The sequence below is a fragment of the Ambystoma mexicanum genome, chromosome 13 (genome assembly GCF_040938575.1).
Source record: "Ambystoma mexicanum isolate Mex_15411 chromosome 13, UKY_AmexF1_1, whole genome shotgun sequence".
In the NCBI taxonomy this organism is placed as follows: domain Eukaryota; kingdom Metazoa; phylum Chordata; class Amphibia; order Caudata; family Ambystomatidae; genus Ambystoma; species Ambystoma mexicanum.
Window position 1 is genome coordinate 557,292,247 of NC_090938.1, and position 16,476 is coordinate 557,308,722.

The following is a 16,476-nucleotide window of genomic DNA, read 5'->3' on the forward strand; positions in this document are numbered from 1 at the left end:
TCCAGCAACCCCTCTGCAACACTCGAATCGAATTAACAAGCTTGCCCGTCATCTCCTCCTACCTACCCTCCCGCTACAAGCTTCTACAGACTTGTCTCCTTCCCATCAACACTCCAACATTTTCAAGAGAGTTGTTTTTGTCCACACTGTCAACTACCTTAAGTATCAATCACAGCTTTCTAATCTGGCTTCCTGAGCAAACACTCCACTGACACTGCTCTCAACAGTGTATTTGACTTTCTAAAACAGTGCATTGACCCTCATCTTACTTGATCTATGTGTAGTTGTTGACGCTGTGGACCCTCCTTTTGATCTTCTGCTCCCTAGGCTTCAAGGACATCACACTCGAGTGGGTGGCCTCCTACCTCTCCTTCTCCATCTCATTGAACACCTTCTCCCCCACACTACTCCCATTGAAAGTCTCCAACGGATCTGTCGTTGTCAGACTTCCCTTCATTCTCTACACCGATTCCTGGGCAACTTGCATCCTTTGGCTTTCACTGCCACCTATTTGCTGAGGACACCCTGATCTTCTTCTCCTATCACTCATGCTCCCATGTCATCTCTACCCATATCACCTGCTGCCTCCGAGCCATCTGCTATTGGATGGCTCTCTGATGCCTGTTGCTAATTGCCTAAAAGACAGTAGTCAATATTCTTCATTCTTCCAATGCCACCACTCCCCCGTCTCCTTCCCACCTGATCACCTCACTCCTTCACTCAAGGCCTACTATCTTGGGGTCCTCTTTGACAGTGACCTAAGACTTCAGCAGGTTGTCACGGCAACGACCACTGCGGCCAGGTTTAGCTTTCTGAAGTCTTATCTCTATTGTAACGCTCACAGAGCATCCTCTTTGGCCTTACCCTCTATTCCTTCTTTCCCCTCAACAGACCCTCAGCTTCTACACATGCACCCTCTACAACCTACCAAGATCCTCCCCCACCTTTACATTGTGACGCCACGCTGGGTAGCTCTGTATGGGTTTCAATATAAAGGTGCTCTCTTTAAATTCCTACTCCTTGTGTACAAAGCTCTCCATGTTCCGCTCCACTCTACCAGTCTCACTGCATCATTCGACTCTCACTTTGCGAGCTCTGTCATCCTCCTACCTCATCAACCTTTCCATCCCCCACCACCTGCGCCCGTCCATTGCAATGTCATCTGCAGGATATAGAGCCAGCCCACCAATGGAATTAAGAGTATACTTCTATTCTAGTTATTAGCCCTAAATAATGTGGTTTACTTTCATTCATCAAACAAGATGGCGACCGTATACATGTCTCTTTCTACCGGTTATAAACAACATGCAAAAACAAAGCACTTATAAGAGACACTAGTTTCTCATTTCTTTGCCCTTCGTTCCACTTTCAAACAATGTCATACCTCGCATCCCATCTGTTTTTTCAGAGCTGATTCAGCTTGACATATCCAAAAAATGTTATTCAAATGTCAGTAACTATATACACATGTACATGTTTGTGTCATAAAAACCTAATGATGTTAAAACAGAAGCTAGTGTATGAACACCTATTCCAGTACCCATCAACACTTGCATCACTACTCAGTGGGGGGTTAGTAAAGTGTGCCATTATTCCACAGATTCTTTTTTTTAATTTTTTGGCACATTATTCTCACTTCAGGACACAAACCACTGGTCTCGACTTTCACCTGCATTATTTGTACACTTGTCTGGCCAGTCTCCTGTAGCTCAGTCTCCTTGATAGTTAATTTGGCCAAAGTTATTTTTGCAAAGCACACCCTGTCCAGAAAGTTTTCTCGTCTCAGACCTTTTCTAGTTTATGGTGCAGTGTATTTAAATCCAAAAAACATGTCGACACTTGTGCATTTCGGCCTCTTAATTAGCGGTCAGCTCTATTCAAGCGAGTACTCCTAACAATTTCTAATCAGGCCTTCATCAGGACAGATACACAGTTTAAGCCCCAATCCTTATATCAAACAAAAACACTTCTGGACAGCGGTCTGACATGTCTTCTTTTTCTCTTTTTTCAATACATCTCTTAGGACCTTTAAATGTCATCTCTTATTTTGCAATTAATGCTGCTAACAAATGTGAAGAAACTTTCTTCACTCTTTATACTGTCACTCATTCACAGAAGTCTTTTTTCGTCTTCCATATGCTTTTACGGTAAATTGTTTCTTTTTCTCCCCGATTGGGTCTTCCAATCCCAATCAGGCTGTTTCGCTGGGAAGTTGGTCGCACGCTGCGGCCGCCAGCTTACAAATGCAACATTCAGACGTTCACCCAGCCCTACAGATAAGATGTGTATTGACCACTTTTACTCCCTACAAATATGCAAATACTCCCCAAAAATTAAAATAGGAAGTAAAAATACTCCCAACTAAAATGGGAAACAGACTCATCAGAGCATATCCCCCTGCTTTCATCCACACAGCCCCATAGCTATGTTTTGACTAGTAGTAAACACAGTGCAACAGCAAGACGCGCTACTGCTATTACTGCCTGATCTCAAGAGTATAAAATGTACCTTTTCATGTGCATAAATAACTTGGAGCAAAGAAATATATCTCACAAAACATTTCTTTTTTTTTCAGGTAATGGGACTTACTTTGTTATTCTCTAAAAAATAATTTTACTCCCAACTTAAAAAAAATAGGGAGTAAAATACATCCACTTCAAAATCTTATCAGGAGCACTGCATTCAACTGTGAGGGAACGCTACCCAGGGACTGCAATTGTTATCTGTAAATCTGACCAAACATGCCATTTCTGATGGAAGTGTCCATCCATGTCAAATATATACACCTAGATATAATAACGCGTGAGGAGCATTGTGTGCGCATAAGGTACACAACGCTGTAAAAACAGCGACATGCTGAAAGGCGCTGTGTGTATGTGTACTCAGTAGCTGTCACACTGCTGAGTGGAGCTATGCAGCGGACAGAGTATTTATGGCGTGTGTGTGGGATTAACAGAGTGCACATGTGCGGCTCGGTGCGTGAAGGCGTGCGTGTTGTACTGCTGCACTCCTTCTCGGATTGGGAAGTGCCGTGAGTGGGCTGCTCTATCCTTGGCTGGCTGTGTGGCGGGTGGGGGCGGAGGCCTGTGGAGCCCTTTGGACTGTGCCCGCCCCGCCTCCTCCCTGGCACCTTGCCCTTCGCAGGGCCTCCACTGAGCACTCACTCGCTCCTCCCACCTGCCTGTGGCTGGCTGCTGGTTTCTCCTGGCAGAGGATTCCCAGTTTTCTGACAGCGGCTTCAATGAACCCTGGTCGCTGCGGTGCTCAGCTCTGTCTCCTGTGCCCCCCTATTGTTCTGTGGCTATTTGCTGGTCCTTGTCGGCTTGGGCGCTCTAGCCCCTGGATGTTTTCTGGTCCCTAGGTGCTGCTGTGGTGCTGGTGTGCCCTGGCCTGTCCCCTGATGCCTGGTTGTTGTTGCTGCTCTAGTCCTTAGCTGCCGTGGGCGCTCTAGCCACTAACTGCTGAGGACCCAGACTGTTCTCTAGCCCCTGGCTGTTTTCTGGTCCCTTGCTGCTGTGGTGCTGCTGTGGCCCTGGCCTGTCCCCTGATGTCTGGCTGCTGTTGCTGCTCTAGTCCTTGGCTGGTGTGGGCGTTCTAGCCACTAGCTGCTGAGGACCCAGACTATTCTCTAGCCCCTGGCTGTTTTCTGGCCCCTGGCTGCTGTGGTGCTGGTGTGGCACTAGCCGTGGGCCTGGTGTCTAGCTGCTGTTGCTGCTCTAGTCTTTTGCTGCTGTGGCGCTCTAGCCACTAGCTGCTGAGGACCCAGACTGTTCTCTAGCCCGCTAACTGTTTTCTGTTCCCTTGCTGCTGTGGTGCTGCTGTGGCCCTGGCCTGTCCCCTGATGTCTGGGTGCTGTTGCTGCTCTAGTCCTTTGCTGCCGTGGGCGCTCTAGCCACTAGCTGCTGAGGACCCAGACTGTTCTCTAGCCCCTGGCTGTTTTCTGGTCCCTTGCTGCTGTGGTGCTGCTGTGGCCCTGGCCTGTCCCCTGATGTCTGGCTGCTGTTGCTGCTCTAGTCCTTGGCTGTTGTGGGCGTTCTAGCCGCTAGCTGCTGAGGACCCAGATTGTTCTCTAGCCCCTGGCTGTTTTCTGGCCCCTGGCTGCTGTGGTGCTGGTGTGGCCCTAGCCGTGGGCCTGGTGTCTAGCTGCTGTTGCTGCTCTAGTCTTTTGCTGCTGTGGACGCTCTAGCCACTAGCTGCTGAGCACCCAGAGTGTTCTCTGGCCCCTGACTGTTGTATCTGGGTAGGTCCCTGGATTCTGTCAGTGTTGCTGTGGCCCCAGTAGTGGCTACACTGCCCCTTCTTGTTCTCTCGCCACTAGAAGCTGAGGCCGCTCTGGCCACTGGCTGTCAGCTGCTGGTTCCCTGGCTGCTGTGTCTGGTTTTGTTGTGTCTGATGTGGCCTGTAGCTGCCTTCCAGTTCCTGGTTGTTCACTGGAACCTGACCACGGGTCTCTGACTGTTCTCTGGTCCCTGGCAACCGTGGGTGCGTTGGATCTGTCAGTTTCATCTGGTTCCTGCGTGCTTTTTGTGTTCTAGCCATTGGCTGCCGTGTCCCCTGGTTGGTGTATGGTCCTGACTGTGGGTGCTGTGGTGGCCCTAGCTGTGTATTCACTGCCCTTTGGCTTTACTCCTGCGCCTAGAAGCTGTGGGTTTCAATGCTACTGGCTGATCTCTCTGGTCCCTAGCTGTGGCCCCTGGCCCTGACTGTGTTAGTGTTGGGTTGTTGTCTGGCACCTGGCTCTCCTTTGGCTGTTCTCTGTTCCCTTGGTAACCACGGATTTGTTGGCCTCTGACTATTCTCTGGTTCCTGGTTGCCGTGGAAGATCTAGTCTCTGGGGGCGGTTAGCGCTCAGTGGTCTTGCTGTTGTGAGTGCTGTGGCCCCAGCTGTGGGTGTTTCTTCATTTGGCTGTTCTCTTGTCCCTGAGCCATGGCACTCTTTCTACTGCTGCTGCTCGGTCTGGCTCTGCTTGCCTTGGGTCTTGTCCTGTCTCGCAGGCTTTTCAGCGGCACAGGAGGGACCTTCTCCGAAGCTCACCTTCGCCCCCCCAAACCTTTAGTGACGGATCAGAAGCTCAGAGACAAGGTGCTGAAGCAAGGTAAGGGGGCACAGGTGCCCTAGGTATTCTCTGAGGGCAGGGTGGCATCAAATGTTTTCCCTGTACAACAAAACAAGCAAAAAGCACATCCTATTTGGCTGCTTTAGAATATGATGCATTCAGAATTCAAAGCTAGACATTCAACTTCAACAGGATTTTCGTAGGTCCACTGAGATAAAGATGATGGGGAAATGACTTCTATCTGCATACAACATGTTGCAAACATCTCTGATGCGCTGGGTGTGATGTGGGCCTCCAACCCACCTTTTCTTGAGAGCTGTGTGGCTCCATTGCTCTCGATTCTTGAGTGGGGTATGAGATTTGAGTCCAGGTTCTTGGGGGCACCCGAGCCCTGAGTTCCATATTTGCAGGAGGAATTTGTTTACGGTGCTCTAGGCTTTTTAAGGAGATGTGGGTCCTGGGTCTCTGAGTTTGAGAGTGGTGGTGGCTCTTGAGGTCAATATCATTGAGAGAGATGGGAGCCTGTAGCTGTGTGTTTTGAAGTGGGTCGTGGGTCCTGAGATTCAGGTTGTTCAGAGGGATGTGGGCCCATAGCTGTTTCTACTTTAGAGGTATGTGGGCCCTGAACCCCATGTCCTTGAGAGGCATGTGGGCCCATAGAAGTTTATTGTTGAGAGTGATGTGGACCGCCAGCCCCATGTCCTTTAGAGGCATGTGGGCCCATAGAAGAGTATTCTTGAGAGGGGATGTGGAACGCCAGCCCCATGTTCTTGAGAGGCATGTGGGCCCATAGAAGTGTATTCTTGAGAGGGTATGTGGGCCCATAGAAGTGCATTCTTGAGAGGGCTGTGGACCGCCAGCCCCATGTTCTTGAGAGGGATGAGGGCCCATAGAAGTGTATTCTTGAGAGAGATGTGGACCGCCAGCCCCATGTTCTTGAGAGGCATGTGGGCCCATAGAAGTGTATTCTTGAGAGGGATGTGGAACGCCAGCCCCATGTTCTTGAGAGGCATGTGGACCCATAGAAGTGTATTCTTGAGAGGGGATGTGGGCCCATAGAAGTGCATTCTTGAGAGACTGTGGTCCGCTAGGCCTGTGTTCTTGAGTAGGATGTGGGCCCATAGAAGTGTATGCTAAAGAGGGATGTTGACCACTAGGCCCATGTTCTTGAGTGGGATGTGGGCCCATAGAAGTGTATTGTTGAGAGGGATGTGGACCGCCAGGCCCATGTTCTTGAGTGGGATGTGGGCTATGCATTTTAGGTTCTGTAAAATGATGTGGACCCTAAGCTCACTGCATTACAGACATGTATACTTTTAGCTATATTTTCTTTGTGAGTGTAAAAGGCCCTGGCATTGAAGTTCTCGACAGCGAGTGCGACATTGGCCTGTAGTAGTATTCTTGGGATGGATGTGGGCCATGACACACATGTTTTTGTGGGGGACATGCGATCTGCGTGCCATGTTCCAGATCTTCAGCTACATATCCTTGAAAGGGATGTGGACCCATAGAAGTGCATTCTTGAGAGGCTGTGGACCGCTAGCCCCATGTTCTTGAGAGGAATGTGAGCCCATAGAAGTGTATTCTTAAGAGGGATGTGGACCGCCAGTCCCATCCTCTTGAGAGGGATGAGGGCCCATAGAAGTGTATTCTTGAGAGGGGATGTGGACTGCCAGCTCTATGTTTTTGAGAGGGATGTGGGCCCATAGAAGTGCATTCTTGAAAGTGTAGTGGAACACCAGCCCCAAGTTCTTGAGAGAGATGTGGGCCCATAGAAGTGTATTCTTGAGAGGGATGTGGACAGCCAGCCCCATGTTCTTGAGAGGGATGAAGGCCCATAGAAATTTATTCTTGAGAGGGATGTGGACAGCCAGCCCAATGTTCTTGAGAGGGATGAGGGCCCATAGAGGTGTATTCTTGAGCGGGGATGTGGACTGCCAGCCCCATGTTCTTGAGAAGGATGTGGGCCCATATAAGTGTATTCTTGATAGGGTTCTGGACCGCCATCCCCATGTTCTTAAGAGGGATGAGGACACATAGAAGTGTATTCTTGAGAGGAATGTGGACCACCATCCCCATGTTCCTGAGAGGGATGAGGGCCCATAGAAATGTATTCTTGAGCGGGGATGTGGACCGCCAGCCCCATGTTCCTGAGAGGGATGAGGGCCCATAGAAATGTATTCTTGAGAGGGGATGTGGACCGCCAGCCCTATGTTCTTGAGAGGGATGTGGGCCCATTTAAGTGTACTCATGCTAGGGTTGTGGACCACCATCCCCATGTTCTTGAGAGGAATGCTAGCCCATAGAAGTGTATTTTTGAGAGGGGATGTGGATCACCAGCCCCATGTTCATGAGAGGGATGTGGGATCCGCATTCCATGTACCTGAGAAAGAGGCAGACCTTCAGCTCCATTTCCTTCAGCAGGGTGTGGGCCCATAGCAGTGTATTCTTGAGAGGGATGCAGGCCCATAGAAGTGCATTTTTGAGAGGGGATGTGGATCGCCAGCCCCAAGTTCTTGAGAGGGATGTGGGCCCATAGAAGTGTATTCTTGATAGGGATGTGGACCGCCAGCCCCATGTTCTTGAGAGGGATGTGGGCCCATATAAGTGTACTCATGCTAGGGTTGTGGACCGCCATCCCCATGTTCTTGAGAGGAATGCTAGCCCATAGAAGTGTATTTTTGAGAGGGGATGTGGATCGCCAGCCCCATGTTCATGAGAGGGATGTGGGATCTGCATTCCATGTACCTGAGAAAGAGGCAGACCTTCGGCTCCATTTCCTTCAGCAGGGTGTGGGCCCATAACAGTGTATTCTTGAGAAGGATCTGGGCCCATAGAAGTGCATTTTTGAGAGGGGATGTGGATCACCAACCCCAAGTTCTTGAGGGGGATGTAGGCCCATAGAAGTGTATTCTTGAGAGGGGTGTGGACCGCCATCCCCATGTTCTTGAGAGGGAAGATAGCCCATAGAAGTGTACTCTTGATAGGGATGTGGATCGCCAGCCCCATGCTCTTGAGAGGGATGAGGGCCCATAGAAGTGTATTCTTGAGAGGGATGTGGACCGACATCCCCATGTTCTTGAGAGGGATGAGGGCCCATAGAAGTGTACTCATGCTAGGGTTGTGGACTGCCATCCCCATGTTCTTGAGAGGAATGATAGCCCATAGAAGTGTATTTTTGAGAGGGGTTGTGGACCGCCATCCCCATGTTCTTGAGAGGAATGATAGCCCATAGAAGTGTATTCCTGAGAGGGATGTGGACCGCCAGCCCCATGTTCCTGAGAGGAATGACAGCCCATAGAAGTGTATTCCTGAGAGGGATGTGGACCGCCAGCCCCATGTTCTTGAGAGGAATGACAGCCCATAGAAGTGTATTCTTGAGAGGGATGTGGACCCCCATCCCCATGTTCTTGAGAGGGATGTGGGCCCATGTAAGTGTACTCTTTATAGGGATGTGGATCGCCAGCCCCATGCTCTTGAGAGGGATGAGGGCCCATAGAAGTGTATTCTTGAGAGGGATGTGGACCGACATCCCCATGTTCTTGAGAGGGATGAGGGCCCATAGAAGTGTACTCATGCTAGGGTTGTGGACTGCCATCCCCATGTTCTTGAGAGGAATGATAGCCCATAGAAGTGTATTCCTGAGAGGGATGTGGACCTCCAGCCCCATGTTCTTGAGAGGAATGACAGCCCATAGAAGTGTATTTTTGAGAGGGGATGTGGATCGCCAGCCCCATGTTCTTGAGAGGGATGTGGGATCTGCATTCCATGTACCTGAGGAAGAGGCAGACCTTCAGCTCCATTTCCATCAGCAGGGTGTGGGCCCATAACAGTGTATTCTTGAGAGGGATGTGGACCGCCAGCCCCATGTTCTTGAGAGGAATGTGGGCCCATATAAGTGTACTCATGCTAGGGTTGTGGACCGCCATCCCCATGTTCTTGAGAGGAATGCTAGCCCATAGAAGTGTATTTTTGAGAGGGGATGTGGATCGCCAGCCCCATGTTCATGAGAGGGATGTGGGATCTGCATTCCATGTACCTGAGAAAGAGGCAGACCTTCAGCTCCATTTCCTTCAGCAGGGTGTGGGCCCATAACAGTGTATTCTTGAGAGGGATGTGGGCCCATAGAAGTGCATTTTTTAGAGGGGATGTGGAACGCCAGCCCCATGTCCTTGAGAGGAATGATAGCCCATAGGAGTGTATTCCTGAGAGGGATGTGGACAGCCAGCCCCATGTTCTTGAGAGGAATGACAGCCCATAGAAGTGTATTTTTGAGAGGGGATGTGGATCGCCAGCCCCATGTTCTTGAGAGGGATGTGGGATCTGCATTCCATGTACCTGAGGAAGAGGCAGACCTTCAGCTCCATTTCCATCAGCAGGGTGTGGGCCCATAACAGTGTATTCTTGAGAGGGATGTGGACCGCCAGCCCCATGTTCTTGAGAGGGATGTGGGCCCATATAAGTGTACTCATGCTAGGGTTGTGGACCGCCATCCCCATGTTCTTGAGAGGAATGCTAGCCCATAGAAGTGTATTTTTGAGAGGGGATGTGGATTGCCAGCCCCATGTTCATGAGAGGGATGTGGGATCTGCATTCCATGTACCTGAGAAAGAGGCAGACCTTCAGCTCCATTTCCTTCAGCAGGGTGTGGGCCCATAACAGTGTATTCTTGAGAGGGATGTGGGCCCATAGAAGTGCATTTTTGAGAGGGGATGTGGACCGCCAGCCCCATGTTCTTCAGAGGAATGATAGCCCATAGAAGTGTATTCCTGAGAGGGATGTGGACCGCCAGCCCCATGTTCTTGAGAGGAATGACAGCCCATAGAAGTGTATCTTTGAGAGGGGATGTGGATCGCCAGCCCCATGTTCTTGAGAGGGATGTGGGATCTGCATTCCATGTACCTGAGGAAGAGGCAGACCTTCAGCTCCATTTCCATCAGCAGGTTATGGGCCCATAACAGTGTATTCTTGAGAGGGATGTGGACCGCCAACCCCATGTTCTTGAGAGGGATGTGGGCCCATATAAGTGTACTCATACTAGGGTTGTGGACCGCCATCCCCATGTTCTTGAGAGGAATGCTAGCCCATAGAAGTGTATTTTTGAGAGGGGATGTGGATCGCCAGCCCCATGTTCATGAGAGGGATGTGGCATCTGCATTCCATGTACCTGAGAAAGAGGCAGACCTTCAGCTCCATTTCCTTCAGCAGGGTGTGGGCCCATAACAGTGTATTCTTGAGAGGGCAGTGGCAACTGACCTTGGTTTCCTTGGGAGGGATGTGGGCTCTGCAGCCCAAGTTCCTGAGGGTGATGTGGCCCCTACTGAAAGAGTTGTAGGCTATGACATTCAAGTTCCCTGTGTGAACTTAAGAGCACCGGGACCACCATGACTCCCCAGCTACCCTTTCCCACCCCAAACTTAGTCACTCCGGGGCTCTGCCTCTTTCTGGTAAATGTAGAGATAGTGCCCCCCGCAGATACATGGTTTTAGGGGACCATGAGCACTGTTGTGTCGGGAGCCAGGGCACAGGGTCCAGACACACGGTTGCTGGGGGCACACTCATCATGGATGCACATGTCAGGCTGACAAATGGGCACACGTGCCAGCCCCTGGGGTGTTGGGGACACCCAACACACACATTTGCAGGGGTCACCCTGCTGGGCTGTGATCACACAGACTTGGACCATGGCCTGGGGGGCACCCAGGCCAAAGTAGCCAGAGTTGCCAAGCAGGGGCTCCAGCACACAGCTGCAGAATTGCCAGGCAGGGGCTCTTCTAGACACCAGGGACAGTGTTGCCCAGCAGGGGCACTGTCATAGCAGAGGACCTTGCAGGGCGGGCCCTCCACCTGCAAATGCAGCGCCAGGAACAAGCTGAAAATGAAGAGACTTCAGGCCGGATTCTCACGGTTCTCACTTATTCTGTGGGTCACATGGTCACAGACATGTGACATTAGCACGAGCCCTTATCAGGGACTCGTTTCCTTAAAGGGGCACAACATTACAAGCACTGATGTGTGCCTGGCTCAGGGATCAGCAGCTGAGTGGTCCCCCCGCACAAGAATGCACCATAATAACAGGGATGTTTCTGGGAGCAGAGCACCCCAGTCAATTCAGCCTGCATTTCTTTTGACCTGCAGGCAGTCAGTCTCTTTCACCTTCTAAGACTGGAGCTGCCTTCTCAAGTGGTCGCCAGCCAGTGGTGTCACTACACTGTGGCCTCCCCTTCCCCGAGATCCCTCTCCCGCTCAGCTCTTTCCCCGGATTACAGGTCACACGTACCAAAGCACAGGGATAAGCCGCTGAGCCCTGCAGTAGCGTAGCCATCTTATATCACGTGCTGGGACACATGGGTTATTCAGTTAACGATTTAAGTGCAGATCAGTCTGCTGCATTTTCCAGGATAAGCCTCACTTCTTTTATGATGGGGGAGGCCCTTTTTAGTTCTGCATCAGCAGACAGTGAGCATAGACCAGCTGATCGCTGTGTGCCAGAACAGTGGAGCAAAACAGTGTGAGGACTGGCAGATACCGACTTGTCAATTTCTAAATCATGAGCAGGGCTTTAAGTGGGCCGGGGTTAGCTGGGGCAGAGCCCTGCCAGGCTCCCTTCAACTGTGTTTGAGCTGGAGCCCTGGCGGGGCCTCTTACTTTTTAACATCCTTCGCGCTTGCCCCTATCTCTCTTTTCATGCCACAAAACGTCTTCTTTTCCTCTTGTCTTTTCCCTTATTGATTACTGCTCACCTTTATTGCTCGGTCTTCCTGCCTCCCATTTTCTCCGTATTTACTCAGTTTATAATTCCCAGATTCGCCTCCTTTTTCCTTTACCCGTTCAGTCTTCTATTACACCCTCCTTACTTTCGATTTTATTACTTCCTTTTGAATCTCATCTTCTCTATCACTTTCTCTCAATTGTTTTCAAATGTACCCATGGTCTGCACCCCCCCTCATCTCTCTGCTTTACTTTCGTTTTACGTCCCATCTCGCCCTCTAGGAATACAGAATGTATTTTTTTTTTTTATGTGTTCCCAAACCTCCCTGTGCTTCTTCTCATTTACGTTATTTTGCTCTCATGGCCCCCAAACACTGGAACTCCCTTCCCCTCTCACTTCATTCTGTCTCATCTCTACATATCTTCCAATCAAACCTAAACCTCATCTTTCATCTTCTCTTTTTTCCTAACCCTCTGGCTTCTCCCTCTTCTGTTTTTACCTGTGTTTCCATTTTATCATTATTGTGCTGTTTTTTTTTATATATTTTGTTCAGTGCCTTTGGTGGAAGGTGCTCTATAAATCCAATAAAGATGAAATGAAAAATGAAATCACAACCCACCGGAACATTAAGACTTGAGTCAGCTTCCCTCGGCAGACACTCAACTCTGGCACACACACATCGCTCTCAACCTTCCAGTCATCCATGACATCACCGGCTACAACTCTCACCAGCTCACATCATCCTCTGTATGGACCAGGGGTCTGCAACTTTGGCTTGCCCAATATTTTGAACTACAACTTCCATCAGCCCCAGCCAGCATAGAAAATGACGATGGATCATGGGAATCGTAGTCCAAAACAACTGTAGAGCCACAGGTTGCAGACCTCCGGTTTAGATTGTCATGCAGGGATGTGGGCTTTGCCTGCTGCCCAGGTGGAAACTGCAGCTGACCAGGTACATATTGTTCCTACGGGTACCAATTGCTGGCATATGGGTTTTTGGTATCCATTCAACTGCTGCTAGGTGCAAAGGCCACTTGATTGCAGTCGCATCTCGGGACAGCTTACAGGTTTCAGGTGGTTTCTTTATAGCAGCAGTAGAACGCTCCTTTTACTCCTGGTATGAGATAGCCCAACATCAAGGAAACATCCGTCTGTGGTACTGTTTTATATTGCAGTAACATGTTGCTTTCTGGTACCTTTCCAGCTCTTTGAGATACTGCAGCATGTGGCAAAGTTCAGGCCGCTGCAGCAAACAGCGTGATGTCCCACAGGGCGCAGCGGTTCCAGGGATGCAGTCAGGAGTCAGCCCTTTTTAAGCAGAGTGAGTTTCCTTTAGAATTCATCTGCCTCCACCTCCCCTTCTGAAACCCCCTCCTTGTGCTGCAGGTCCCCCCTCCCTGAGTTCAAAGGTAGCGGGAAGGTGAGCTCTAAATGTGTAGCCAATGGGATATGATATGATAGGTTATTTGTAACGCGCTTAATACCCAAAGATTTCTAAGCACGGACCAGGGGATCGAACCTGTGTTGCTCTGTGTAGTTTTACTTCCAAGGCGTGCAGGTGGCCCCTGAGCTATCCTCCCGAGGTAGCCCTGCTGTGTACATGAAAACCTCAGGACTGGGGCAGTATCGAGGCTGCTGTGGGGAAGAGACAAGTAGAGCTCCGGAATGGGGGGGGAGTGGAGCAGCTCAATTGGAAAATCTTGGATCAACTTGTTAAACACTGTTTGAATCAGCTTGATTCAGTGGAGCTCGTGTCGCTCTGAACGGATTTTGCAATAGGCCTGATTCGCCTCTTGGACGGCTCGAATCCTGAAAGTATGAAACTAACTTGAGCCGCAACCGACTTTGAGCCAAAAGGCCCCCATTAGCTCGAAGTGTGTTCAATTGGCTTGGGCTACTAAAATCACTGGGTGATATAATCTCCGTTTCCGTATCCTAAAGTGTAGTCATTCCCTAGTGATGTTCCAATGGTTTTGAGCCAACTTCGAGTTCATTTTAGCCAAGAAGTACTTGTATTCCATTTGAGTGGCGCAAATTGGAGTTGCAGACTTTTGAATCATATCGATCTTTGACTCCACGACCAGAAGTTCAAATAACTTGAGCCAATTCCAGATGAATTGCAGATCCACGCTGAGAAGAGTAGAGAGGGCAACCCCCGGGCAGACACCTGCCCAACAGGGATACTATGGATACCATGACCCAGTATTGATGTTCTACCTAACTGCGCCAGAAGGCAGCCTCTATCCAGAACCTAGCCTTGATAAAGACCCGGAGAGTTCGAAACACGTGTCGGCTGACCCCCGAAACCACACAATAAAATTGCACTGTAAACAAAGAGCCTAAGAGTTCATATTCTTTTTGGGATTCGAGCGCAAGGTATCCGGGTTCAAACCAGCAGAAATTGTTCATGGAGGTTTGATTTAAATTCGAGTCGGCTAGACCACGCCTACCACCCAGCAGAGTCACAACGAGAGAATGAACAGGTTAGTGAGCGCCAAAGGAATTCACGTGCATGCGTTTTGCTGTATCTCAACCAAGCTCCTAGGAGAACGTGTTCCCTGTCAGCATTTGCCTGTAGATCCTAGGCATGGAGGCAGTGGCGGAGCCAGGGGGTACAGGAGGTGGCTGTTCCCCTGGATCATGCTTTTGCCCAGTGCGCCCCCGAAGCTCCCGCTTGCCCCTTATTATTCCCCCACTTGGCACCAAAAGCTGCCTCCGCTACTGCATGCAAGTGCCGGTGATGTACTGAATGACCTTGACATGTAGGGACATGTAGGGTGTTTTGCAGAGTGCGTCAGGCTGCCTAGCAACGTGTGTCCACCACGGAAGGTTAATAGGCAGGTTGCTTCTGCTGGATGGTTAAATACTTCTAACATTTCACATCAGCAACTGAGGCATGATGCCTGCAGTTTGCACGGCTTGCTAGAGGTGCCATCTTGCAAGACGTCATCAATAATGTTGAACACACCTGCAAACCCTGGACAGAAGCTTGCAAGATAGCACAGCAGGTTACGCACTCGCTGCTGCTGCAATCTGGGTGTGATCTGCAGGTTGCAATGCCAACTCAGCCTTTCATCCTTCCGAGGTCGATAAATGAGTATCAACTTCAGTTGGGTGATATTGTATGCAAATATGTTCTCTGCAAAGCGCTTAGGCGTAAGCGCTATATAAACAACACATCATTATCAAATAACACATCAAACCCCAATCACCAGGGCAAGAAACATTGTCCAACAAAATGGTTTAACCCATAATAATCAGTTTATTACTGGGACAAAATGTAGGTCTGTACTCTCTAAAATAGAATATAGGCATACATAATATACGTGAACAAGTGAAGGAGGGTGCACTGCTTGATGGCAACTGTTTCCAGCACAATGAGAATAATGGGCCGTAGCAGCACACAGTTGCAGTTTACCAGCTACGCACATGTAAACACACACATGCAATATTAGTGGCAAATGTCATTGTAACATACACACAGCACAAAACAATCAACACTGTAGGACTATTATACAGAAAGGGCACTGACTGTTAGATTTCTCTCCAGAAGGGACCCTGGGATTTCTGAGGTGCTCTACGCCAAAAGCCATCTACGACCCCTCATTTGCATAGGTTTGGACATCATCACAAGTGATGTCACAGAAAAGGAGATTACACCTGTCTTTGATAGTCGAGGACATAGTTGGGAGGAACATTACAAGAGGTTGTCATGAGTAAGTCAAGAGACAAATACCTTTGTAGTGTGCCATGTATGAATGGTCACTTTGAATATTACATCTGGTCCAGCATTCTAGTTTAGTAACCATGAGCAAGACAATTTTTAAAACAGTGTAAGCGGAAAACTGAATCAACTCTTGGTACTCCCAATTTCAACATATAATAGTGAGATTACATTATTTTCCCAGCATCACACATTTTGATTTAGTGGTGAAAACAGAATTTGCATACAGTCTGTGCTTTGGGCGCTTGACCAGATATCTTCTCAGACCTTGTTTGTACAAATATATGTTGAGGTTTGAGTTTCAAGAGCTAAAATAATACTTTGCTTTATAGAGATGCCTTGAAAGTACACCAATCACATGATAAACCTGATAACACATGTTTATGAAAAACAGCATAAGTGTGATTATCGCTTTACTATCCTAACTCTGAACAGAATATCACAGTAGCAGCAAGAAAGAAAGGGAATGGGAGCCTAATCAAATCACTTTTGGGTTTAAAAACGGTATTATTGTGACTGTAAACACACAGGATAGAAAATGCATGCCACTCTCACCGGTTTTGAATCTTTAGTTCATGCAGCATTATGTGCCCCGCCCATTTCCATTCAACCAGTATTCAAACCTCTTAAGGGAGAATAGTCACTCCCAATGGCTCAGTCACTGCTGTGTCTCTGGCCATCTACCACCACCAATGGCTATCATTTTAATGTTCTGCTGAAACAAAACAACCTGTTAAGAAGCCATTTGACAGAAAATCCCAGTTCCTCTCCGTGTTTGAAAAATAAAATGAACAAAGAGACAAACAGACCTCTTCCACTCTGAGCTGCGAGAGAAGCGAACTGATCCTCAGCCCTAGCCAGCCACCTGCCCCAGGAAATGGCCCTGTCAACTAGGCAAGGAAAGCCAGAACTCTTCCCATTCAAGTTGTGTGCGGGCTGTAATCATGTTGTGCCCTCTGGTCGCTCATTGACCACAGTAA

The 16,476-nt window shown here is 49.2% G+C and overlaps 1 protein-coding gene across 1 annotated transcript in view; it reads left to right on the forward strand.

Moving 5' to 3' along the window:
* The first annotated feature begins 3,161 nt into the window (after window positions 1–3,161).
* Window positions 3,162–16,476, forward strand: part of LOC138521474 (all-trans-retinol 13,14-reductase-like) — a 194,836-nt gene continuing 181,521 nt past the window's right edge. The window contains exon 1 of the mRNA XM_069634354.1: window positions 3,162–5,096. Within this exon, the coding sequence (XP_069490455.1) occupies window positions 4,928–5,096 (169 nt within the window). The 5' untranslated portion in view covers window positions 3,162–4,927. The remainder of the gene's footprint in view (window positions 5,097–16,476) is intronic.